The sequence below is a fragment of the Nycticebus coucang genome, chromosome 4 (assembly GCF_027406575.1).
Source record: "Nycticebus coucang isolate mNycCou1 chromosome 4, mNycCou1.pri, whole genome shotgun sequence".
Taxonomy (NCBI): Eukaryota; Metazoa; Chordata; class Mammalia; order Primates; family Lorisidae; genus Nycticebus; species Nycticebus coucang.
In genome coordinates, this window is record NC_069783.1 from 90,225,662 (window position 1) to 90,252,256 (window position 26,595).

Below are 26,595 nucleotides of genomic sequence, written 5' to 3' on the forward strand. Positions count from 1 at the left end.
TATACCCAAGCTGTGGTATATGTATACCATGGAATACTATTCAGCCACTAAAAAGATGGAGACTTTACATCTTTTTTATTAATCTGGATGGAAATGGAAAACATTCTTACTAGTAAAGCATCACAAGAATGGAGAAGCAAGAATCCAATGTACTCAAATCCAATGTACTCAATTCTAATGTACAATTCTAATGGCAGGTAGGGGAACGAGCAAGTGGGGAGGGGGGAGGAGCAAGACGGTGAGGGGGGGGTCATGGTGTATGCCACACCTCTTGAGGGCCATTCACAATTATAAGAAGGACATTATCTAACAAATGCAATCAGTATTATCTAATTCTTTGTACCCTCAATGAATTACAAACAAACAAACAAACAAAAAAAGATGATTTAGGAAAATACAAAAAAATTTAAAAATAAAAAGGTAAAATAAATTTTTTTAAAAAGACTTGATAGAAACTTCATGTTTTCTAACTAATATATACCACTAGAAAAATTGCCAAGCAGTTTTGGCTGGATTTGCTTGAGGCCACCTCAGCCTCTGTTAACTGTGGTTTTCTGTGGCCACCTTGCTTTCAGCACTGTTACTACCACTGTCTCCTCAAGAGGAAGAAGATGTCCTCTCAGCGGCCACTGGGTCCAGCTGTAAGATGCTCAAGGTGGATAAGGATCTAGGGGAGGGCCCCTGACAATCACACACAGCCCACTGTGTCCAAGAGGTCCTGCTCTGGGGGCCGAGGGGAAGGTGCTTACACAAAGGCATTGCAATGGCAGGCCACGAGGGCTCGCACCTCACCCAGGCCCAGTGCAATTTTCTCACTTGAAATGCCTGGTCCCTTCCCATAAGCAGTTAGAATGGGAAGCTCATGGAAGTGGATTTTTGCTTTTAAAAATTATGTCCGGGAACATACTTCTCTCCACAGTGCCTGGGAAGGAAGAGTTGCTGTGCAGAGGGAAGGGGTGAGGGCGCCACAGGAGCGAGGGGAGCCCCTTGCCCTGGTAGTAGCATCTGGGGGGTGAAGCCAGACTCCCTGGGGAGTCTGAGCTGGAGGCTGAGGGGCCATTTTCTTTCTCGGCATGACAGAATCTGAACTGGGGCAGATTTTAGGCTTTTGTAAACATAGGAGAAAACTTGGCAATAATGCTATTAATACTAAACTAAAATAAACAAGCAACTACTGGAGTGTGACATTTATTTTAAGACAAAGGCAAACAGAATAAAGAAATAATGGTATAGAAACAAACGAAGAAACAGGCAGTCAAAAGACATGGGGGGATGGGGTCGTCCCATCCACGGAAGTGTCAGAATTCTCGCTGGTACAGAAAGAGATAAGTCTCTGGTAAAGCCCCTTCCTTCCCCATGGATGCAATGCAGACCCACCCTAGCATCGCCATCACATGAGGCTGTCACTGCTGCCTAACATCAGGCACGCACGCAGCACCCGCCCCTCCCCGACCCGCACCAAACAGCGCTCTCCACTCCCACCCCAGACGCGTTGTGCCCAGATCATAGTTGGAAGAAGGTGGGGAGAAAAGTGTCGGTGGCCAGAGCTCGGCTCAGTTCAGCCTGTGGTGGCGGTCAGGACTAAAAGCCTGGACGCAGAAGTCATGCACATTAACGCACCCAGCAGAAAGTGAGGGAGACCCAACCTAAAGGTTAAAGCAATGGTGACTCGAGGGTGCCACAGTGGGAGGGTTGGGGCCAGCTACTGATGGCTATCTTTCTTAAGGGATGACGATCACCCGCGAAGCGTGCAAAGCAGAAGCACCTCGCCCAAGCCTTTGCCCTGCTTCCCGAAGAAGGTGGTACCCTGGGGTCGGACGCAGGAGTCAGCCCCTGTGAGCAGCTCTGGACGCCCCCAGTGCACCCTCAGTAGGGTTCAGTTGGCGCCAGCGGCTCTCGCTCGGTCCCCTGGGGCTGCCTGCGGCCGGGGCGGGGCGGCCTGCGGCCGGGGCTCCTCCCTCTTCTGCCCCCAGCTCCCCTGCTCTTAACCCGCGCGCGGGGGCACCCAGGCCACTGGGCTCCGCGGAGCAATCCAGGGGTCAGCGCCGATTCCGAGCCGCGTGCGTCCCGTACCCAGGCCGACGCCAGCACGCCGCCATGGCCCCGGCAGCGGCGTCGGGTGGCAGCTCCCTGCCCAGTGGCTTCTCGGTCTTCTCCACCTTCCCCGACCTGCTCTTCGTCTTTGAGTTTGTGAGTGGCTTGTGCGCCTCGCGCCCAGGCTGGGGAAGGGATGGGATGGGCTTAGCAGCGCTCGCTGTCGAGGGACTCCGCACGCTGTCCCGGCTGGATCTGCAAGCCGCGCAAGTCCCGGGAGGGTCGGGGTAGCGGGGACAGGGTGAGGGGGCTGCAACTAGAAAGTCCCCTCCTACCTCCTGGACGGTTGTCCCCTTCTAGACCAACAAAATGGGGGAACAGTCTCTAGAACTGCGATAGAAAACCAAATTCTCAACCTGGGTCAGATGATGGAAGTGGGCCAGGCAGGGTCCATTCTTTGTGCGCTGGTTCCGAAGCAGCGTGCAGGACCCGCTTCGCACCCGCGGGGCGGAGGAAGCTCGTCGCCGCGCGCTCTGCACCTGTCAGAGAGCAATGTCCTTATAGAAGTGCCTCCGCTTTTCTGCGGAGAGAACTTCGTTTTAGAAAAAAAAAAAAAAAACCCAAAAATCAGCAAGAGAAGCCTTAGTTTTTGACAGCCGAGGTTTGGAGACTGAACGGAAACCGGATTAGTCTCTTCTGGCCTTTTAATGTTTCTAAACAGTGAACCTATTTGTGACAAATTTGATCTGGAAATAAGGAAATAGAGGCCCTAGTTTGCTCCACCGCAGTAATTCTGTCCTGTATGGGGAGCGGGGCATGGCGGGGACTGACGAGAGCCGTGGGCGTCCCTTGGCTGACCTTGAGCTGTCCGGAGGCCTCTGCACCTGCAGTCGCGCCTTGCGCCCCTGCCTGTTGCTGTGGGAAAGCGCTACCTACTGTGGGTTTTTGATAAAGTGCTCACTGTGTCCTCAGGCTTCGGACCTTCCTCTGCCGCAACTCCCCAGAGGCCTGGGAGGAGTGTGCTTTATTTTATTTACTCTGTGGGTGTGGTGCGTGCAGTCCCAGGAATATCTTTTCCTGTGCTCCCACCGCAGAAACATAGAGAGTTGGTTTGGAAAGAAAATGCTGGACCTGAATGTTTAAAAACTAGACCCCAGGTTCCTATCACCTGATTGGAGGGGGAAGGGTGTGAACAAAAAAGGGAGCAGGCTCTACCATCCATGAAGGACTTGGGGGAAGGTGCAAAAAGAACCAAGGTACCTGGTAACAGGAGTGTCATTGAACTTGGGGTGAGAGTTGGGTTGAGCCCAATTCAGGGTGTATCCAGTGACTTGGTGATGGCCACAGTCCAAGAAATGACTTTTAGAAAAACCCCTATACACCGCTGAGCCCAGATCCACCATGTATAGACAGGCACCCAGGCCCAGGGTGGGAGGGGTCTTTCCCAAGGGCAGCCTGCTTTCCAGTCTCTCCAGGTTCCTTCCATGTTCCAGGTTACCAGGCAAAAAGGTGGAACTGTGACCAGCTAAGTGCATGTGACACATGTACATGGCAGATGCAGGACCCTTCCCGGGGCTGGCTCATACCCTACAGCACTCACTGGATTGTTCTTTCCGCCAAAGTTTCATCATGGTGCTTCTCTTTATCATCTATTAGCCCATGTTTGTCCAAGGCTGCATTTCCAAAAATGATTATAGAGCGTCCACTACCTGGGAATGAGTAATGGCTTGGCTCCTTCAGAGCTTTACAAAGAGGTATTTCCAAAGGCAGTTTCGTGAACACAGAGATGATGTCTTACTCAGAGATGTGATGGGGCAGAGAGGTTTTGAAGCAAAAAAAGTTCTTAGTGTCTCTTAAATTGTCCTGACTTACCCTGACTTTGTAACTGTTTGGGGAGCATTATAACAAGAGCATAACACACAAGAGAGTGTGTTAGTTGGGCTTTGTGCTTCTGCAGAAGACTCTCATACACCCTTGCTCTGGCCCTCAAGAGAGCTGGGCTCAAGTGGTGCAGGTGGGTGGGCCTGGCTTCACAGAAGGGACAGCCACTCAGGCTCTGTCTGCCTCCTGTTAGTGGTTTAGGCTAGGGGGAGGAGTCCCCTGGAGGGTAGGAACAGCCCAACCAAGCAGGGGACGGAACAGGAAGCTCCTACCTAACCCACCAACCCCATGGAGAGAGGTGGGGTGTGGGAAACCTCCGAAACACCAATTAGTGAAAACTTATTCTTTCAGTGTGGTTTTGTGACCTTCAGTATTAGAGGCTTCCTAAAGAAATAATTCTCCCTTGCACAGAACACTACCCTCTCAGCTGTCTTAGAAGTTGTTTCTCCTCCATCTCAGTTCTGTTCCTGCATCCTGTTTCCCCACTCCCTGACAGGCCCAAATGCAAACAGATTGTCTCCTCTGGATCTCTTCCTTGTCCCCCAGATAGGTGTGGGCTCACAGGGCACCTGGGAGAAAAGAGGAGAAAGCTGACCCAAGCCTTCAAGTTTTCCTCTGCCTGGATTATAAATACAAAGCTGAGATTTGATATATGGAGGGAGTAGAGAATAAAAGGGCTGGAGGAGGCCCTGGCCATCCTAGGAGGGTTTTCTTTTTTGCCTGAGAAGTTGATAGGTACATTATTTTATTTTATTTTAATTACAGATGCATATGAGGGTACCAATAATTAGGTTGCACTGTTTGCATTTGTTAGGTGAAGTCCAAGATGTAGTGGAGTCCTTCACCCAGGAGGTGTGCCATATACACCCCTTACATTGTGCTCCTTAGGTGAGAGCTTAGCAATCTCCCTCCTTCACCCCGTCTCCTCTAGGCCCCTCCCCCTCTTGAATTTAACTGTGTTTTTCCCTCGTGTGGGTGGGTAGTTGTTCAGCTACTGGTTTCATATTAGTATTGAGTACATGGGGTATTTGCTTTTTCTTGTGATATACTTTACTAAGGAGAATGTTCTTCAACTCCATTCAGGTTAATACAAAAGATGTAAAGTCTTCATCTTTTTATGGCTGAATAGTGTTCCACGGTATACAATATCACAGCTTATTAATCTATTCATGTGTTGATTCCACATCTTGCCGATTGTGAATTGACCTGCGATAAACATTCTAGTGAAAATGTCCTTATGGTAAAATGATATATTTTTCTTCTGAGTAGATACCTAGTAATGGGATTTCGGGATCAAATTGAAGGTCTACTTACAGCTCTTTGAGGAGTGTCCCCTGGGAGGATTTTTTTTAAATTAAGGAATATTATAGCTCAGTAACAAAAAGACAACCCAATTAGAAAATGGACAAAGGACTTGAACAGACCGTTCTCCGATGAAGATATACAAATGGCCAACAAGCACGTGAAAAGATGCTCAACATCAGTCATTAGAAAAAGGAAAATAAAACCAAAAAAGATACCACTTACCACCCATTAGGAAGGTTACCATTTAAAAAAGAAAAAAAAAACAGAAAATAACAGGTTTTGTTCAGGATGTGGAGAAATTGGAATGGAACCCTCATATGTTACTAGGGAGAATGGATAGTTACTCAAAGAATTACCCTATGAGCCAGCAATTCCACTCCTAGGAATATAATCAAAGGATTTAAAGCAGGGATTCAAGTACATGAACATACATGTTCAGAGCAGCAATAAGCAACCAAAGGAAATAGCCCAAAAGTCCTTCAACATTGAACTAAACAATGAAGTACTGATATATGCCACAAAGTTGATAAACCTTGAAAACACTATGTTACGTGAAAGAAGCCAGGCACAAAATTTATTTACATAAAATATCCAGAATACATAAATCTGTGGAGACAGAACACAAACTGGTGGTTTTCCAAGGTTTGGGGGTGTGGGGAAATGAGGAGTAATTGCTTAGTTGATATGGGGTTTCCTTTTGAGGTAATGAAAATGAAATTAGATAGAGGTGGTGGTCGCACAACACCGTGAATGTACTAAATGTCACTGATTTCGTTAATTTAAAAGTGGTTGGGTTTATAATTTGTAAATTTTCCCTCAATTTAAAAAAACCTAAGAAATATTGCAATTACTTTAGAAGACCATATAATACTTTAATAGGCATCCACATAATTATTGCCCAACTTTGTCCAACCTTAATATTTTACCTTATTTGCTTTTTAGTAAGGAATCAGGCCTTGTCAGTTGACAATTGAAGCCCCCTGGACATCATTCTTTTATTTTATTCTCCTCCCCACTCCATCCTCAGGCTGAGTGTGGTGTCCATCACTCCCAAGCACAATTTGGGCTTTTCAGGCACGCATCACTCTGAAATCCATATGGTGTTATTTTACATGGTTTTGCACTTTCTGAAAATAGTGTCATACTGGTCACATCCTTTTGCAACATGCTTTCCAGGCACCCCTATGTTTTGAGATTTATACATGCTGACATTGTTTATCCATTCTCTGTTAATAGACATTTTGGCTATTTCCAATTTTTTACCTTTAGATATTACAGATGGCATTTCCCAGAACATTCTCCTATTTGTCTCTGTAGTTAACATGTTGGAATTTTCTTCCAGAAATGCATAGAGAATTTGACTTGATGGGTCAGAGGGATATATACTTTCATTTTCCCAGAAGTTACCACATTGCTGTCCAATTTTCTCACCCCAGGAGTGGATTAACTAAGAAGCTGAGGAAGTTTAATTAAATTCAAGACCTCTCACTTGGTCCCATCCAGGACCCTGCCCAATTTATATTCTTTTGTAAAGAAGGTCCCCAAATTATATAAGCTTCAGGCTAACTCGGACCTTCCCTGGCTCCCATCAGCAGCTTATGAAAGTCCCCATTGTTCCTCTTCACTTGGTAGCGTCAGACTTTATAATTTTCTCCTAGTCCAGTGGGTGTGAAAAGCGTGACTATTTTTTAAATCAGTAGCCCAACAAGTTGTTGATGACTCACAGGTCAGATTCTCATGCCTGACCTCCCAATAGCCGGGGGGGTACACATGTGCTAGGCTAACAGGGTGGAACCCCCTGCACTTCTCTGGTAGAGGGACTGCTCACTGGAGCAGGTAAGGGTAGCAGCTCAGGGTGGGGCATGGTAACCTCACTTTGGGCCAGCACCCCTATCCCGGAGCTCCTGACCTCTGAAAGCTGCAGGGTCCTCACGGGAAGAGGAACACAGGCCCAAGTAAGCATGCACCTACACCTTTCCGTGAAGCTGTGCTGCACCCTTACATAGGGTGCACCCCTAGGTAAGCCTGGGCTAAAATATCCAATGCCATCCTTTCCCGCAATAACTCAACCAGGGCTTTGCTTCTGACCTGTTCCTCTGCAAAAAGTACCCACCCAGTGAGGGGCTTTCCTTTCAGATCCAGTCTCTGTCTCCTGCTCCTCCTCCTCTCTTCTAAGCCAGGGGCTTCATGACACTCGGCCACCGTGCAAGGAATAGGAGAGTCACAGTGAATGTTTTCTGTCTCAGCTGTGGCCATGGCCAGCAGGACTACTTTTCTCCCCTTATCAGAACTTGTGAAGGAAGTACCTGAAGACAAGTGATGAGATTAAGGACTCCCTCCTCCCAGCCTGTAAAGGAGGTGGCGGGGGCCCTTTGGAGATAGTCTACTCTGCTGCCCAGGCTAAAGTACAGTGGTATTAGCCTAGCTCACGGCAACCTCAAACTCCTGGGTTCAAACACTCGTCCTGTCTCAGCCATTACAGGTGGCTATCACAATGCCTGATTAATTTTTTTTCTGTTTTTAGTAGAGACAGGGTCTTATTCTTGCTCAGGCTGGTCTCAAACTCCTGAGCTCAAGGCATCTGCCCACCTCAGCCTACCAGAGGGCTAGGATTACAAGCCTGAGACACCACAGCCAGCCAAGAGATAATTTCTTAGACAAGTGTGTGCTAGGAATGCCATCCACTCTCCAGGAGCAGACTCCTCCTCTGTGCCTCAGGAGCATTGGGCGGGGGGGTTGGGGGGAGACAAAGAAGAGTAGTGTCATATTTGGGGTGAAGTGGGCTAGGGGACCCACCTGAAATTGGTTTGCATTTTTGACTCTTACAGTAAACTGGACATAGTAATCATTAAAAGGGCATCTCTTCTGTGACCCAAAGTGACTATACTTCTTATTATTTAAGAATAACCAGACAGGAAGAAGAAAGAGGGATGGAGGGAGGAGGGTGGGGCCTTAGTGTGTGTCACACTTTATGGGGGCAAGACATGATTGCAAGAGGGACTTTACCCAACAATTGCAATCAGTGTAACTGGCTTATTGTACCCTCAATGAATCCCCAACAATAAAAAAAAAAAAAAAAGAAGAATAACCAGACAAATCCTGGGACCTGCCCTAGGATTTTACCTGGCCAGGGAAGGGCTGGCCCCACAGAGCTAGGATTGAGCTGAAGGATGATAAAGCACTTTTGTGTTGAGTGGTCTACATTCTGGCTACATTGAGAAGGGAGTGTGAGAACGCCTAGGAAACAAGAGATGTGGAATCACGGAAACCTGATTTTCAGAGGTGGGAGGAAACTGAGGCTCAGAGAGGGTGTGCCTTGCCCAGTTGTCTGGGTCTCTAGGGGCCCAGGAGCACTTCTTGAGGTGATAGCAGGTCACATCTGCACTCTTGCATTCACCCAAACTCCTCACTGAACATGTGCTTGTAACAGAAGTGATCCTGAGCAGACAGTCCTGCCCACCTGGCAGCCCTGAATGAGGCTTGGGGCCTTCCCTTCCCCTCACAGAACCAAGGGGCCACTGAGAGCCACTGGGGAGCTCCCTCTCCCTGGGCCTTCTTGTCAAAAACACATCCTGCACGTTCTGAGTCACTAGGGCCAGGGAAAGGCCAAGAATCTGCATTTGATAAGCACTGTACACCCTCCGTTGATCAGTGAGAGCTGGAGTGGTCATCTGCAGGTCCGGCCATTCCCTTGACGTTTTTATAGGGGGCAGAAGAGTGGGAATAGATCTCACTAAGAGGCTGGGACAAGGAGCCAGGTGCTCTGAGATTCTCATGGGTTCAAGCTAGAGACCTCTGCTGTCCTTGGGAAAATTTCTCTGCTGCCCCAGCCAGGAGCTTCCCCAGCAGTTGCCAGAAGAGTGAGGCTGGTCCTCCTCAGCCAGCGTTGGACAGTGACTGCTGTCCCCTCTCTGTAGCTATTTAGAGCAGAGTATTGCCTGGTACTTCTGGGTTTTTCTCCTTTCCTCCTCTCCTAAGGGAGGAGAAGTGTTTCAGATAGAGGTCTTTCAGGGGATTGGTGAAGTTGAGAAGTGACTTTTCCAGTTTTTCAAGCACTAGAGGCAGCTTTGATCAGGAGGCAATGACTTGGAGCTGTCTTCTGGAAACTGCAAAGTGTGGTGATGGGGCTCAGCTCCACAGGGTCAAACATGTGTCATCACAACCAAGCAGTACTTTAAAAAAATGCCTTTTAGCTTCTCCTGAGTCACTCACCCATCTACTTGATAGGAATGGGAGAATGCCCGCATCCTTTCAGGAGCGAGGAGGTGGACCGAAATGCTACTGCCAGGGAGAACTCACACTCAGGGTGCCAGGGACAGATGCTGACTGTTTGCACCTGCACTGGCCAGGCCAGCCAGCCAGTGAGAGAGCACATTGTGCCACTGGCCCAGGCCAGTTGTGTGCAGACTTATGAGTGGCTGCCTTTGCTCTGAGGCCAGGGCACAGTCCCTGAGAGAAAAGGCTGGAGGAGGGGACTGGGCCATCTGAGGTCTGCCTTGCCCTGGGATGGGACCAGGCAGTCTGGAACTAGATGGGGCAAGGGGCTGATTCCTCAGATTCAGCATTGAGTCCCAGCTTTCTAGCACAGGGATCTGGTTCCAGGGTGGTCCAGTCTCAGTCCCTGGATATGGTGCTTTGGACTACTAGTCACCAGGGGTAGGTACTGATAGGCTATCCCAGCAAGTGTTCCCTTCTGGTGCTGATGGATGTAAGGTCAGTGGGTATCAGCCCCCTTCATCCTTGAAGTGGGAACATGGGGTGTGTGGCCAACTCCTTCTCACAGGGTTCAGATCGTTCCAGGGAGCATGGAACATGGAGCAGGTCCCTGCTGGCCTCTAATCCTGGGGGTTCCAAATTGCTTTCTACACTCTGGCAGGAAGGTTTGGCTTCCATTTGGCTCCTGGCTGGGCACCAGCAACCTAACTATTTCCTAGGGTAATGAATGTACCTGCATTCTGCCGCTTCTCTGCCACACTTCACCCCAGGCTATCTGCCACTCCGCCTCTTTCATAGCTAATGTTCTACCTGGCTGAGTCAAAACAACCCCAGTGTGGAATCATTTTAATGCCCCAAGGCCCTGGGGCCTGAGAAAAATATGTCAGAAATTTAAACGAAAGCCTTATTGATACAGGATTCTCCCCCACCTCCCATTCAAGGCTGGACAGGAGACCCTAGTTTTCCTAGGTTTGGGCAAGTTCATGATGCAAACACCCTGACCTTTTGCCCTGAGCTGGAGGGACTGCATTCAGTCCTTTGTCAATAACACTCATTAACATTGAAAAGTGTTTCTATTTGCCAACTCCTGGCCAAATGTAATTCTCAAGACCTAATACCCCTAAATAAAAGACCCCACATAGAGACTCCCCAGTTAGTTCAGTTCTTTCCCCTTTCCAGAAGCTCTGGTGCTTTTTACTTCTTCTCTATTCCTTTCTAACTTATAATAAAAATCCTGTCTTACCATAACATATCGGTGTGCATCAGTGGAAGGAGGCAGGCCCAGGGTTCCCCAGCCAGTTTCAGCTGCCTGAAATTCTAGGCCCCAGATTCCTGTGAGAATGCAGGGAGGGGAAAAGGGCCCGGGAAGAGGAGTGAAATCCTAGATCCCACTTCCAAAGGGGTGGGCACTCGAGGGGCAGGGCAAATGGGGAAGGACAGGAGATGACATCCCCCAGCCTGCTAGTGAGGGGCAGGGTCACAGTGGGGCAGAGGGGGGCAGGAACCGCAGGCCTGTGTACATGGAAGAGGGAGCGACATCCTTCCATGTCCGTTTGATCTTTGGCTTGTGTATGGGTTGTGATCACAAACACTGCCATTCTTTTCCTTGGAAGGAACAGAGCCTGTTGAGACTCTGGCCCTGTGGAGGCAGGGCAGGGAGAAGCCTCCTCCAAGTCACCTCCTTTGCAGCTGTCTTCTTGTCCAGAACCACAGGCTCCCATCTCAGCATGAAGACCCATGGGCCGTCCCCCCCTCTTCCCCATTTTAATATTCTCATGCCCGTTTCCAAAGCCCATGCTTGGCACAGGGGTGCAGGGGGGATTTCATGGTAAACTGCTGGTGGGACACCACGGGTAACTGCCACACCCATGGAAGCCCAGACCTGGCCTCTGGAGTCAAGCTGGCTTGTCAGAGCCGGCACCCAGCAGCCGAGGGAATGTGGGCAGGTGATGGTGCCTCAGTAAAATGGAAATGTAATAGCACCTACCTCAAGGATTGCTGTGAGGATTGATTAAGTGCAATACACAAAAGTTCTTAAAACGACACTGTCCACACAGGTATTGTTCAATAGCTGTTAGATGCAGTTTTTATTAATTAACCGGTTCTGAGATCAATTGGCTCGTCTGTGCCAATGGAGGGCAAACACAGGAGGGAGTTCTAAGACCCATCTGTTACCACCTTCTCCTTAGGTGCCCTATGTACCATCCTCAGGACAGGGGGTGCTACACAGGAGGTGAGCGATGTTTGAGATTGGGTGTGCTGTTGAGGGCACAGCTGGCTTGTCCCTACCACCACTGAGTCCTGCATAGACACCCCCGTCTTGGGGCCTTACCTGAGGGGCGGAAGTCAGTGTGTCCTCTGCTAGGAGCTGCCACTGGCCAGAGGGTGTGGTGGCAGCCCTGCCCTGCCTTCTATCCCGGGCGCAGGGTGGTTCTCACCCAGCCAGGATAGTGCCAGGACAGGTGGGGAAAGGTTTTTGGATTCTTAATGTGACACACATTGTTGCATCTGCCTGCAGGCATAGACACCAATTACTGTGAGTCTGGATTTAACCTTTCAAAACTGATTTGTTGTCTGTGTTGGTATATCTACTGTCTGGAAGGGCATTGGTTCAGGGTGGGGTCAGCCTCTGGCACAAAAGTGTTCCCTCACCTCCCCCAGCCTCTATCCTGCCCAGCAGTTGTGTGGTGGGCTGGGCACAGCTGGATTTAAGGGGCCTGGTAGAAAGGGAACCACCCAGCTTGCAGGGCTTAGGACTCTTTCTAAGACCAGCCACAGACCTTTTTCATTTCATTTGTAGTGATGTGCATGGGAATGCTGCTTTCCTGGAGATGTCCCCGTGGGCTGGGGTTTCCTCATCACCTCTACTTGGAAGGCCACCCTGATAGCACCCTTTCTGGCACCGAGCACACGTCTTGCAGACCCTTGCTTCTTGTTTGTGTCATGCCTACAGCCCGAGTCTACCCATGTCCCTGGCATAGACCAGGTACTCTGGAACATTTGCTCTCAGAAAAAGAGCTAGTGTCACATCTCCCACCTGGGTGACATTTATGAAACACAAGATGAATCCTTGACCTCAATGACAGACAGAGGCTGAACCTGACAATGACCACTGAGTCCCAAGAGACCCTGGGGATTCCCTAAGAGACACACCGGGCCCTGGCTGGGTGGCTTCTTCCACCTTTTGCAGGCATACACCTGTTTTGTTTGTTCACTCACATTACTAACCTACTTGGTGACTCCCATCAATACTTTTTGTCTTTCTTGCATTTCAGCCACTCCTGCCTGGTCTGGCATTTCCACATATTATGTCTTTTACAGGTGGCTTACCTGGCATTTTTCTCAGAACCTCCTGGTTTCTGTTTATCTTGCTGAGTAAGGCCAGTGGGTACAGGTGTGGTAGGTGAAACTTTCCATTCAAATGAGGACATACCTGTCAGAAAGCCCCAGATCTGTGGACCTGAGAGGAGCTTTCATTAATTTAGGAACTAGGAGCTGTCCTCTATTTAGTGAGGGGGTGTGTATTAAGTCAGCAGTCACATCATCGTGCTGGTGGCAGGTGCGGTGGGAGAGAAACCCCGAGCGGGGGACTCTTCCCACTCCATATCACCTTGTGACTATCAATAAGGTCCTGAACTCAGCTCTCATCTCTTTGAATCCCAAATCTTTACCCTCTCTTCACAGAGAGAACTCAGGCCCCCTGAGTCCTGGTTTTGCCTTCAGATTAGATCAGGGGACACTGTATAAGCCTACCTGGGGAGGATTGATGGCCTGATAGGTCCAGCTGGGAGTAAGAAGCCTGCTGAAGAAAGAGTCAGGAGGGGATCACAACTGGCATGGGTAAACTGAGTCAGGTAGTAGGTCCCACACCACTCCTGTGTTCGCCCAGGGAGTAGCCCCAAAGTTCTGACTCCCAATAAGCTACCTTTTCAGTTGGCAGAGGGGGAGACTCTCCATACAGATACTTCTCACCGCTTCCCCTGACCTCTCTCCATGGGATCAGATGGGGATCCTGTGCAAATTACTGCACACTTTCCCTGTACTGTGTGACATTTTTAGCTGGTCACCTTGCTGATACTATCTCCAGGGCCTGAATCCTCCCTTGGTGGACCCAAAACTGCTCCAGTGGGGTTTGGCTGTAGGATGGCAGATGGGAGGAGAGGCAGGGGTGGCTCTGTGCACTGGGGTATGTCTTTGAATGAGATCTGTCCAGCTCTGAGCAGTTGCCTGTTACAAGCATGAATAAATGAGTGAGCCATGGAGCCAGTGAAAGAAGCCTGCCCTCTGGCCTGCTGGAGCTGGGCTCCCAAGTACAAGAACTGGAGAAACCCCCCTTATGTCTGCTTCCTCACTTCTCAGACCCATTCTCTGAAAGGAAGAGCCAGGGGACCTTGGGGAAGATTGTTGTATTTAGGGTCTTAGGTCTTCATCTTCCCCATTCCCTCTCTGTGCATATTCATTCTACCAACACCGGGTGCTTGGCATCCTCTTGAATTCACTCTGGTGCCAAAGCCTGTTGTCCTACAGTGCTATTTCCCTTCCCTGCTGTAGCTCGCCCTTAGCCCACACAGAGGCGCACACAGAGGCACACATACACACATCCGTGCATATATACACATGCATACAGACACATGCACACACAGGAAAATGCCCCCCACCTCTATCTAACTCAGAATCGTTACTTTTTTAGTCCTTCAGCCCTTTCCTGGGAACACAGTGACTGGTCAGGTCACCTACACAGAATGTCCTTTTGGCATGAAATAACACTTAACTATTAAAATTGTAGTCCAGCAAGTGAGTATATTGCCAGCAACACAAAGGAGTTGGTGTTCTTTATGGCCTTGAGAATACCAAAGGGCTCATAGCCCCTGGCACCCCTCCCAGCACATGCCCCTCATCTGGTGAGTTCATCTTTTCCTTCCTGGAGAGGTGATTTTTGCCACTTGACCTACATGGCAGGATGTCTCAGCGTTTGGGCACAGCCTATGTTCTGTGGCCAGTTTCCTTTACTTCTCAAGAATTTAAGGCACAAGCTCCTGGGCACATATACCTTCCAGGGTGCAGCAAGCACACACTCAGAGCTGTTGGGAATTCTGACACTGACCTCCAGAGGCTACACCCACCAAATGGGTAGGTGGAAAAGTCCAAGGAGGAAGACCTCTATGGTTCATGTCTTGGTGTGTCATTGGAAGAATTCCTGCTGGTGGGTACCCTCACCGAATAGAATGGAGCTCCAGGAAAACATCCAGAGAATTTGAGCAAGCCATCTGCCTTGACCTCGGGTGCCAAAGTCCTGGAGCAGAAACACTGGGGATTGTGGATGAAGAGTTGTTCTTTCAGCCACATGCAATGGAAACTCCAGATGAATCTCAAGAATGTGCCAGAGAATTCTTTCCCTCTCTTTTATGACCAAGGCTCATTGTTGGAAGGGAGGCTTTCTCAAATCTTTATTCTTTGTGCATTTTGTGTTTCCTTCTGCAGAGGCAGACACATTTTTCTCAACTTTTGGTTTCCAGGAAACCAAGGTGTTTCTCTTTTTGATGCTTTTGAGGTTATTTTTAAATTCCGCTTCTCAACAAGTTTTGGCATGGATAATTGTGCATATTGAGATGTAGACCACTGGAATTTTCACATGATTACAGGTGAGACTTTGCTTCATCTTATGGTGGTTGTGACAGAAGACCCTCAAGTGGTGGCCATAAGACAGCACTCCGCAGATGTAACTCATTTCATGATTTCTGTTACTGTTACCATTCAAGTGAAGGGATAGAGATAGTTAAATAACTTGCCCAGGGACAGCAGGTCACCCAGCTAGTAAGTGACAGAGCTTCAAACTTGTTAATTCTGGCTTTACACCCTTAACCCACCTAGCCTGTCTTTCATGGATTAATTCAGAAAGAAAAATGAGAACCTTCTCTGAGCTCATGCAACAGCGCCTCAGAAAATTATCTCCTGTGGGATTTTTTTCTACAAAAATCATTTGAATGGATGTGAGCACTATGGAAACCTTTTGTCCAGTTTTATACAGTATCCCTGGTTCTTACAGAACCTCAGCTCTGCTCAGCACCCCAAACTGGACTGAGTGAAACATGGTGGTCTCCAACCTGGAGCACCAGAGGGGCAGGGGCCTCAGATTGCTCATTCACAAAACGAGGCTGCATCCTGGCATTTAGAGGACACTTAAGGACCAGATGAACTTGGGGAGAGGCGAGGAAAGGAAAGGAAACTTTAGAGTGACACTGCATACTAAGAGGCCAGGTGCGAGCAGGAGACCAGTGCCCAGCTAGCATTGCAGAGAAGCCGGGCATTGAAGACAGGAGCCATTTCCTCTTCTGTTTGACATGCATGCATTACCCAGAGACTGTGTACAGTCTTGTGTTATGAAAATACATTAAAAGGCCTTTGGCAAAAAGCCTGGAATGTCCATTGCTTGTCCTGTAACTCTAGCTCTCCCCAGTTGAGTCAGACTCTGGAGTGAGTCTTGGGTATTGATGTTTTCTTTAAAGGTGTCCCAGGTGACTTAACGCACATCAGGGTTGAAGACAATAGTGTTGACTCAGGCTCCACTCCCATCTCCAACTTAGGACTCTGGGACTTAGAGAGAGAGCTCGGCCTATGTGGCTCTCAGGTCACCCAACCTAGAAACCTTTGTCTGACACCACCCTGCCAGGTGCACCATCTCTGTTGTGATGGACAGTGCCAGGGTGCCAGTGGGGATGGTGGGGAGCCTGGTCTGTTGCAGAGAGGCACGGACAAGAGTAACGTTTTCAGAGTAACTGCCTCAGAGCATGTGCTGCCTGGCTGCTGGAAACCACCTTGAGTTTTCTTGATGAAGGGAAGTGCTTGAACCCTCACCTACCCCCTTGCTCTTGACAAATATTTGGCCAGTGGGGTGCTGAGGCCAGGCTGGAGTGATTGATGGCTGCCCAGGAGTGCCTTATCTCACAGGGTGCCGGGTGCTGGGCTGCTCTCTGTTTGCTCTCTGTACGCTTAGTAGGTGGAGTGGGCTGGGAACTGGCTCTGGTGCCTGTGATTCATGCTGAGTCTCGGCTCTCCAGCTCTCCACAGGGCAGGGCATGGAGACCCCCCCTCCCGCATGTCCCATCTCCTGCCACTCCTTGCCCCCACCTCATGCCTGGCTCCCTGGCCTTCCGAAGTCCTTGTGGTTGCTTCAGCATCCTCTGGGGTTGGCACAGGCCCTTTCCTCCCCCTGGGGGGCCACTCCCTGACCCTTTGGCCTGGTTACCCACTAAGCCCATGGCTCCCTTTGAGACTTAACTGATGCCATGCAGAATCCGGGCTGCTTTGCCCCTGGGGGATGCTCGTCAGCCTGCATTGGAGCAGACTACTTGTACATCTGTTTCCACTGGGCTATTGGCCTCCTGCATAAGAAAGATCCTATCCCCACGTGTTAGGTAGTGCTGGGTGCAATGCCAGATCCTTCACACTCACATCCACAGTTTCAGAGAGTTCACACCTGCCCACAACCTGAGGAGACAGCTGCACATTTACAGGTGGGGAACCAGGCCCCAGAGGCTGAGTCCCTTGCTGCAGCCAATTTGGTCCTCTGAGGACTCCCTACAGGAATCTGCTCCTGCTGAGAGGAGGGAGCCTCCACCCATCGCTGCTGTCACAGCTGCCACCGTGTCCTGTGTTAGAATTCTCACAGCAGCCCACAGGTCTTCTGCAGAGCAGACTGGAGCAAAGGGCTGTGCTCAAAGGGACATGCATGACTCTGTGGCAAAGCTGGAACAGGAAGCCGTTTCTGCTTCGCAGGCATCTGGCTGGGGATAAAATCGTTCCTTGCTCAGACTTGCCTTTTTCTCCTACTCTTCCTGGTCCTCTCAGGGTGGCTCTGCACCTCCCCACTGCCCTCCCTGATGGCCCCCCAGCTCCTTCCTGCAGCAGCTGCCACCCCGCATTCCTCCCTGGGCACCTCCTGGGCAGGGCTGTAAGGGGGAGGCCCACCGCCCCCTCCGGGGACTAACCCCCCTATGCTAACAGAATGTTACTGTCACATGACTTAGAACCAAGAATACATTTCTGGGCCGGATGAGGACCAAAGGCCTCCTTCCTGCAAGAATGTCCCTGGTACATGTGAAACTTAGTAAATGTAGAATATAAATGTCTTAACACAATAACTAAGAAAATGCCAGGAAGGCTATGTTAACCAGTTTGATGAAAATATGTGAAATGGTCTATAAAACCAGTGTATGGTGCCCCATGATTGCATTAATGTACACAGCTATGATTTAATAATAAAAATAAATAAATAAAAGAATGTCCCTGGGAGCTGAGGTTTCCTCAGCTCTTTCTGGGCTGGAGGCTCAAGAGAGATGAGACACACTCTCCAGTTATTATGCTAAAGGAAAGAAGTTAATCACAAAGCCTGGACATTACATGGTTCCATGAGCGTGAAAGTTCAAATAGGGAAATCTATAGACAGAAAGATTAGTGGCCTGGGGAGGGGCAGGGGAGCATTAGCTGATGGGACTTCCTTTTAAGGTGATGAAAATGTTCTAAAATTGACTATGGTGATGGTCCCACAGATCTGTGACTATACTAAAAACTACTCAATTGTCACCTTCGCTTGTCACCAAGTGAATTGTACAGTCTTTGAATTAGCTTTCATTCAAGCTGTTTAAAAAAAGAAAAGGAGAGAATTCCTCCCTGCCATCTCACCGTGAAACCTACTGCTGTAGAGAAACCATGAAAGAAAAAAAGTCAGCCTGTTTTTCAAAGGACCCATTTGCAAAGTGATGCCCCCAGAGGCAGGGTGGGACACCTGCAGACAGAGATTCCTAGCACAGACTGCAGGAATCTGCATGAACACATGTGTGTGTGAGAGGCGAGGGAGAAAGAACACATTTTCCAGGGAGCTGAAACACAGAAAAGCACATGCCCAAAATAGGTCAGAGTCTGGCTTAACCTTGAGGCCCTCCGCACGGCTGCCAGGAGCTCAGAGCTCAGGCAGTAGCTGTGTCCAGCAGGTAGCACACGAGACTCTATCATAGGCCTCAGAATAATAGCTGCACCTTGACTTTCCTGCTCTCAATCCCTGGCAATAGTCCCATTTCAGGCCACGAGTGAAGAATGGAGCTGAAAAAGGTTCAGTGAGCTGACTCTGCACTGAAGAGAGTGAAGGAGGGAATCATTTCCTCACTGTGGCATTCAGTGGTCCTCAATGCCATGGCTGTTGGTCACTGACAAGCACCTCTGGCCCACCAGGTCCCACTGGGATTCTATAACAGAGTTCTTTCCCCACGATGTGCTACCAGGAGAGGAAGGCCAGCCAGCTAACTCAGGCACCGATGCATGTCTGGATAGGTTCTCCCTGTGTCCCACACAGGGAGGCAGCTGTGTACAAGGCAGACCTCACTCCCACCACCATCTGCCCAGAGAAAGCAGCATTTTATCTCTAACCAAAGACACCTGTGTTGGGGCTGCATGCTGCAGAGAAGCACAGGACTCCCTGGGAGCAAATGAACAAGGGACCCTCTCAGATTGGTCCTCCTCAGAGGGTCAGAAGGGGACAAGACAAAAGATGCTTAGGAGAAGAGTGTCCCTCCTTCTGCCTGCTGGATGGACATACCCAATCTATCCTCCTATTTCTCCATGCCACACACCCAAGTCCTGCATTGCCTTAGATGTGCTCATGTCACTTTCTAAGTGCCCAAAAGGCCAAGGAATTTCTTTGATCTTAAATGCAACTGTGCATGAAATCTACACACACATCTTATTCTATGGTGTTCTAAGGATTTTTAGGTAATCAATCAATTTTGCTCCAGTTCTGATAAGGTGTACAGTGTGTCCCATGGCTCTGTTACATTCCTCAGGCAACCTGTGATCCACTAATCAGCAGAAGAAGTGCTCTGGCCAGAGATGCCCATCTCCCATTCACTTGCCATGATTTGGTTTTGATAAATCCAGATTTCTTCGTGATCTGATTTTTCTACCCAGCTGTGATTCCCTCCTGCTGCTCCTCAGTCAAGAGAACACCTGTGGAGACAGTGGTGTTTTTTTACTTAGAAAGTAGGCAGCAGCAGGCCCAAAAAACTAGGGTCAAGTAGTCACGTGAGTTCATGTGAGGGCAGCCCTGTCCTCAGCCCCAGAGGCTCAGAAGATGGTGCCAATCTCTTCAGTACCTCAGAGGCCTTTGGCTTCTGCAAAGCCACCTCCACACATGCCCAGCACACTCCAAACCCAGCCCTCATCTGAGTGGGAACAGTTGGAAGAAACTGAGCCCATTTCCCTCTGGAGTGAAGAGGAGAGGGGAAGAGAAGTACAGAAAGTCTCTAGCAGGGTTTGTGTATGTGTGTCCACAGCGAGGAACATGACTGTGCCACTGAGGGGTGTCACTGGCCCCTGCATCTGTCCTTGTGCTTATCTTTGAAACATGGGGCTCACTGACTCTGGAACAGACATCAACTGGGATGTCTTCTGGATATTGGCAGGAGGAGTGAATTTCTCTCCCACCTGCCCATGGCTGTCTGAGGAGACAGGGCTGACCTGGGCTCTCTCTACCCCAACCCCAACTCTGATAGAGCGTTTCTTGGTCTTAAAGATATAAGGAGTCAAATTTCAAATTTTTTTATGTGTGTGTGTGTGTGTGTGTGTGTGTGTGTGTGTGTGTGTGTGGAGAGAGAGAGAGACAGAGAGAACAAAGAATGAAAGAAAAGAAAGAAAATATTAGTGCTAATAACACAGTGTGAGTAATTTGTTCAGGCAAGTTGAGACCAAAAGAATCTGCTGTTTGCTGCCACTGCATAAAATAAATGGTATTTCAGTATCAAAGCAGGTAGGAAGGGTAGAATCTCAGAAGTCTTTCCGATACTGGGTGACATTAAGTCCTTTTCTGAAATGAGCTAGTTGACTTCATGTGCCTCAGTTTCCTCATCTGACAAATGGGTCAGTATTTGGTATATAGGGTTGTTCTGAGAATTAACTGAGTTAATATTAGTAAAGTGCTTAGGATAGTGCCTTGGCATATAGGTGTTTGTTAAATTAAAAAATTAAAACTGTATTTAAAATCCATATGACATCAAGGGGATCGGAGAGGATGAGATTGAAGATCCAGCCTAGGGCCTTGGTGGGGATAAAGAGTCATTTTTGATGGTGAAGATACCTCTCTTCTGCACCCGAGAGTCCAGTGTGGCCGCTGGGTCTGGGCCCCTCCAGCCTGAAACTCACCTTTGCCTTCTCCCCTGCAGGTCTTCGGGGGCCTGGTGTGGATCCTGATCGCCTCCTCCCACGTGCCCATTCCCCTGATCCAGGGCTGGGTGATGTTTGTGTCTGTGTTCTGCTTTGTGGCCTCCACCACCCTGCTCATCTTGTACATAATTGGTACCCATGGTGGAGAGACTTCCTGGATCACCCTGGTGAGGCCCAGCCCAGGGTATCTGTGGAGGGTAGGCCAGCATGACCCTTGCCCTGGGAGGCTGGGTGAAGCTGCCATGTTCCCAGGCAGAAGCTGGCTTGGAGAGGTAGAGGCAGAGGCAGAGGCAGAGGCTGAGACGTCCACTGCAGGTTCTCACTGGGCCTGCTCTGCGTGCTCCTGCTGGACTGTCTTTTCCATAGATGATCAGCTGCCCACCCCTCCCTGTACCACCTGCACCTGCCGGGTGCCTATTGGCCCATTTCATCATCTAGGAGGCTGTTTCAGCCGGGGTCAGCAGCAGGGTCCTGGCGGCTGACCAAGGTTTCCACTCCCGGTGGTCAGACCATGATTACTGGCAGGCTTCTCAGCCACTGCTGTCTGTATAAATTCTTCCATGTGAAAAGGATAAAACTTACATGTGAGACAGCTGCCCACTGCCTATGGTAGAGAGCTGGGGGCCCTTTGGCTGGGCCTCTCACTCTCACAAGGCCTCCCACTGAGACTTTTGAAGTCACTTCCAAATCTCAACTATACAAAACCCTGCTTTAGTACTTTTTTGTTTCTAAATATACCAGGAGCCTATAAAAACAAAAATCAACAAAACAAAACAAACAAGACTGGAAATGGCCTGGGCCTCTCCCACCCAGCCCTAGTCAGTGAGGGCACATATGACGCTTCCCGGGGACATAACCAGCTTCTGCCTGTGTGACATCCCTCGCTGCTGGGCTGTGCTGGGTAAAGAAGATCTGTGAGGAGAGGGGCTGGGGGAGGCATGAGATTCCAGGGGAGTGGCAGGAGACAAGGAAGGGGCATAGCCATGGAGGGGTTGGTTGTTGAGGGCCACAACTTCTCGCATCCCCACATCTGAGTCAGGGCACCTCTCTCTCCCCACCTCACTGACACCCTGTGTGACCTGCAGGACACAGCCTACCACTGCATCGCTGCCCTGTTTTACCTCAGTGCCTCAGTCCTGGAAGCCCTGGCCACCATCTACATGCAAGATGGCTTCACCTACAAATACTACCATGAAAACATCTCTGCTGTGGTGAGTCTCACTTCCCGAGGCGGCGGCTCTGGGCACAAGGCTGCCCAAGCCCTCCTCCTTTCTTCAGTACACTAACTTTTGAATGAAATCTAGCCTTCCCTTCCTTTCTGAAGCAACAAAGACCCCAAGAAGGGAAGCGATGTGCCCAAGACCCCCTGAATCTGGGCAGGGCTGTGCCACCCAGGCCAGGTGCCTGAGCACTCTGTGAACAATCCTATTTAACTCTCGTGACGACCCTGTCACATGGGGTCATTAGACCCATTCACAAAATTGAGAAGCAGGGTACAGCGAATGTGTGTAACTGGCCCACCGTCCATCATCACCAGTCATCAGAGGCATCAGATATCAATACCAGAGGATGTGCCCCCCATCCTAACACCAGTTTAGAGCCATGAGTCCGGCCTCTTGGACCCCCAAGTCCCCCTGAGTGTACTTCCACTGAGGCATCCACACAGGGGCAGGTGCCCTGAGGCTGCGGTGGATTTTCTTTTTAATGGAATGGATCAGAATGACAGGGAGTAAGAAGAGACTGTCTTATTTCAGAAAATGTTTTTTCAGAGTTGTGTGTGTGGGCCTGCCCTTGCACCAGGATCCTAACTCACAATATCAAGTGTGTTTCTAACCATTGATATCGTTTCAAAGATGTGAAAAAGTTTCATAAATTGCACCCCTCAGATTTCTAGAAATTGCCCTTTGATTTATATAAATCCTGAGGTGGGATATGGTGGTAGGTCCTCAAAGCCTTGTCTGCTGGTCCTTGTGCATCCGTCCCTGCCCTGGGAAGCCACGCACTGCTGCCTACAACCATTTCCCTAAACACAGCCCTTCAGGCTCTCTGGCACCCTCCTCAGGTGCCCCACAGTGTGGGAACATTTCCCACAGGGCGGGGCTGGTTTCTAAACAGTAACCTGGCCTTGTAGAATCTTGGGCTCCTCCCTCCCTGGGATGCTGGCAACCTAGCTCTGTGAGCATCCTTCATCCTGCGTGAGCTCCTCTCCCAAAAGTGCCTCCTATCCTTCCCACCCCAACCCAAAGCCTTCTCTCTTAAGAGAAGTCAGAAAAGCATTTGAAAACAGTTGCCATAAAATTGCTGTGGACGACAATAGTGAAATGTAGACGGGATGTGGTTAGTGGATCAGCTCTTGATAGAAAAACCCAGATGGGGTGAATCGCTGCCCCTGTCCACTGGGCAGATCTCTAGTTGAGAACCACCAGCCTCTAGATACTGCACTCAGATTTTTAATTTTTATCAAAATGCAGCATACAGCCAGAGATGTGTGCAGGTTTGGACAGCTTGCTGAATTTTCATAAAGTTAATACCATAGTGTAGCCAGCATCTGGTCTAAGAATCATGACAACAGCTCCCAGAAACCCCACACTTGTCCTGTCCTGTCAGTGCACACCCCTGCCACCACCCGACTTCTGATTTCTAGCCCCCCAGTTCAGTTTTTCCTGCCTTTGAACTTCATCTGAAGGAATCACACAGTGAGTATTCTTTTACATCTGGCTTGTTTCTCTCAACCTTATGTTTGTGAGAGTCATCCGTGAGGCTTGGTGTACATATAGGATTTTTATTCTCATTGCTGTAGAGTAATTCATTGTAGGCGAGAATATACCAACAATTTATCTATCCTGTAATTGATTATGTTCCCACATTTTTGTTCATTGAGTTGGACAGATAGGAACATGCCCAGGTCAGAAGTGCTAGAATTAAGAATTGGAGAGTTTTCAACAGGCAGATTCACCGGGCCAGAACTACCAGGATGAAATACGAACCAGGTTCAATGTAAAGTCTGCCTTTCCATTCAAAATAGCAACTTCATCAGTACGTCATTACTCAGGATTTAGCCCCTCGCCCTGCCCAACCACAACATGCCCTTCAGATAGTTTTGAAGGTAGCCAGTCCAGGGTGGGCGGGGATACAGGAAGGCACCTCAAAACCTCTCTCACATATCCTGGCCTTTGGAAGCAGCTGGCTTGTCTTAGGCCTTGTGGTTCCTAATCAGGACTGAGCTCAAAAGCTGAGCTTCTCCCCCTCTCCTTTACTGGGGGCAGAGCTTCTTGCCAAAGGGATCCCTGGGATTGGCAGAAGTTGACTGAGGAGAACTAGAGATTTCTGGAAAAATCTGGAAGTTTCTCCTTAACTATGGTGGGCAATCATGGCAGCAGTTTGGGGAGTTTTCTGAGGGGCTAATATATAATCCATTCAAGGTGAGGCACGGTGCTCACACATGTAATCCTACCTTTCTGGGCCGTTGAGGCGGGTGGATCACCAGGAGTTGGAGACCAGCCTGAGCAAGAGCAAGGCCCGATTTCTACTAACATACAAAAACTAGCTGGGCTTTGTGGCAGGTGCCTCCCAGCTACTGGGGAAGCTGAAGCAAGAGGCTGGATGGCTTGAGCCCAAGTTTGAGGTTGCTATGAGCTGTGACACCATGGCACCTGCCACAATGCCAAGACTACAGAGTGAGATTGTCTCTAGAAAAAAAAAAAAGAAAAAGAAAAAAAATATATATATATCTCCATCCATTCTCATCCCTAGCAATCAGTGTCCCCACTAGGACAATGAGCCTCTATTTCCTGCTCCTGCTAGGGAACTGCTCAGATGTTTCCTCTACCAAAGGTTCTCACTGGGCCTGGAATTCCCACCTGATGAGGAGAGGTGCTTTCTGGGGGGCTGCTCACCTGTGTATTACTGCTCCTTTCGGATGGGGTACTCAGGAGTTCCCAGATGAGTTCACTTCAGTTTGTTACTAAATAACTTGGCTTACTCATCACCCCTGGCCAATGAGGGTAAAGAGTTCACCTGTGTGTGGGTGCAGGGGGAGCAGACGCAGTGATGGCTGGTGTTTATGGGCATTTTTAAGAGTCACAGAAGCATGGCTACCCTACATGTTGTGCCTGAATAGAACTCTTGACCCCAACTCAAGTCACAAAACCAGGTGCAGATGCTGGACTTGGGGCAGGCAAGCCTTTGGGGAGGCTGGTCGGGGAATGGATGGTGCCCAGGTGAACATAGCAAGTCATAGGCAAACAAACGTTTGCTGCATTTTCCCAGAGCCCCATTGACTGACTGGGTCCTCTCAGCAGCCTCTTCTGCAAGCTCCCTCCTTTGGACAAAAGCTCAAAATACCCACTCCCCATCTCTGCCCCTTACTGCTGGTGAAGCCTGGATCCCTCAGCTATGCTGGTAAAATTAAAGGTCATAGAACAAAACCCTGAGAAGGTCTGAGGATGCCCAAGTAGCACGGAGCCAGCAAACTCAGGTACTCACAAGCTCCCAGCCCAGCCGCAGAAACCACAGCTGGCAGACACTGGTCTTATTGGTGTGGGGGAAGGAAGTTTCCCAGGGAGGGTAGTTAATGCTTGCAGAGATGCTTTCATTGGAGGGGTCTATGAGGGCCCTGTTTCAAGTCAGCTCATGTCAACATGACTTTGAGTGATGGCTGAAAATTTTACCTTGCACGCAAGTCCCAGAGGTAATTAAGTCACCCAGAGCTCTGCACTGGGAGAATCGGAGCACTCCTGGGCTGGCAGAAAAGGGTGTCTCTGTGGGTAATGGGGGTGTGCTCCTGGCCTGTCACCACCCCCACCACAGGATGCAGTGACCCCTCTCCATGCACTCCCTTTAATGATCATTTCTCTTGGTTCCAGGTGTTTTCCTACGTAGCCACTCTGCTGTACGTGGTCCATGCAGTGTTTTCTTTAATCAGATGGAAGTCTTCGTAATGCAGCAGAAGAACTTGAGCTGCAGACCCAGGCGATGTTAACTGATTGACCCACCTGCCGACATACCATTTTAGAACACAGAAATCCTCTCAATGGTGGAAAAAAGAAAACACCCCCTCCCCAAATAGCCATGTTCTGTTTCTATGGGTGTCATATTTAACTTCCAACTACTGTGCTGTCTTTCTAGTGTTACTTCCTATTTGTAAAAGGGGACCTTTGGTCTGGGGGTGGGACATGGGGACTGTGATCTGAGAGGGAAACAGAGATCCCCTGCTGAGCCCTGGACCGGATCTTGAGAACTGCCTATTGGAATGTTCCACGGGCTCTTTGAGCACCCCATCTTGTGACATGTTTCTAAGTTTTCGTGGATATTCTGGTGTCATGGGGATGAACATGTACCCAAACAGATATTTCCAGATGTCCATGGTGGAAGATGATAACCCTTGGAAGTACTTTATAAAGTGCCTTTATGTTCAGTACTTTCGTGGGGTGTTTGTTGGATGTTGGTTTTGAATCCCCAGGATCTCAGCTTTCTGAGGAATCCTTTGACTTAACCTGAATCTCAAGAGGCAGCATCCAGTGGCCATTCAGATGATGCTGTGTGTGCTGGGCCACTGCACTCTCAGAGCTCAGCCCAGCCATCCACCCAGCTACGTTCTCCTGATGGCTTTCCTGTCCCTAGGCACTGCCTAGTGCCAGCCTAGGGGCCCTCTCCACTTTCCTACCAGACACAGTGGTCTGTGCCCATTTAGAACTTCCCTAACCCAAAAGAAAACAAGGTGCAAAAGTTTCCACTCACACTTTCTTTATACAGCTGATCAGAAATGATCTGGGCAGTGTATGCTCTGGGCTCTGTTCCAATTAGTGATGTGGATTACAAATTGTTAGAATTTCCTTGGGCCACTCCACAGGAGAGGAAAGGGACCAGACCACAGAGCAAAAGGAAGTACAGTGACAAGTGGTGAATGCCACATTTCAAGTATGAACTGATGATTAGGAATCTTGGAAA

General features: G+C 49.3%; 1 protein-coding gene across 1 annotated transcript; it reads left to right on the forward strand.

Annotated features, from left to right (window-relative positions):
- The first annotated feature begins 1,503 nt into the window (after positions 1-1,503).
- MAL (mal, T cell differentiation protein) lies at positions 1,504-26,065 on the forward strand. The gene is made up of 4 exons (XM_053589749.1): positions 1,504-2,190; positions 20,646-20,813; positions 21,732-21,857; positions 25,512-26,065. The coding sequence occupies exons 1-4, from the start codon at positions 2,098-2,100 to the stop codon at positions 25,584-25,586; spliced, it is 462 nt and encodes a 153-aa protein (XP_053445724.1). The 5' UTR covers positions 1,504-2,097; the 3' UTR covers positions 25,587-26,065.
- Positions 26,066-26,595: the final 530 nt, after the last annotated feature.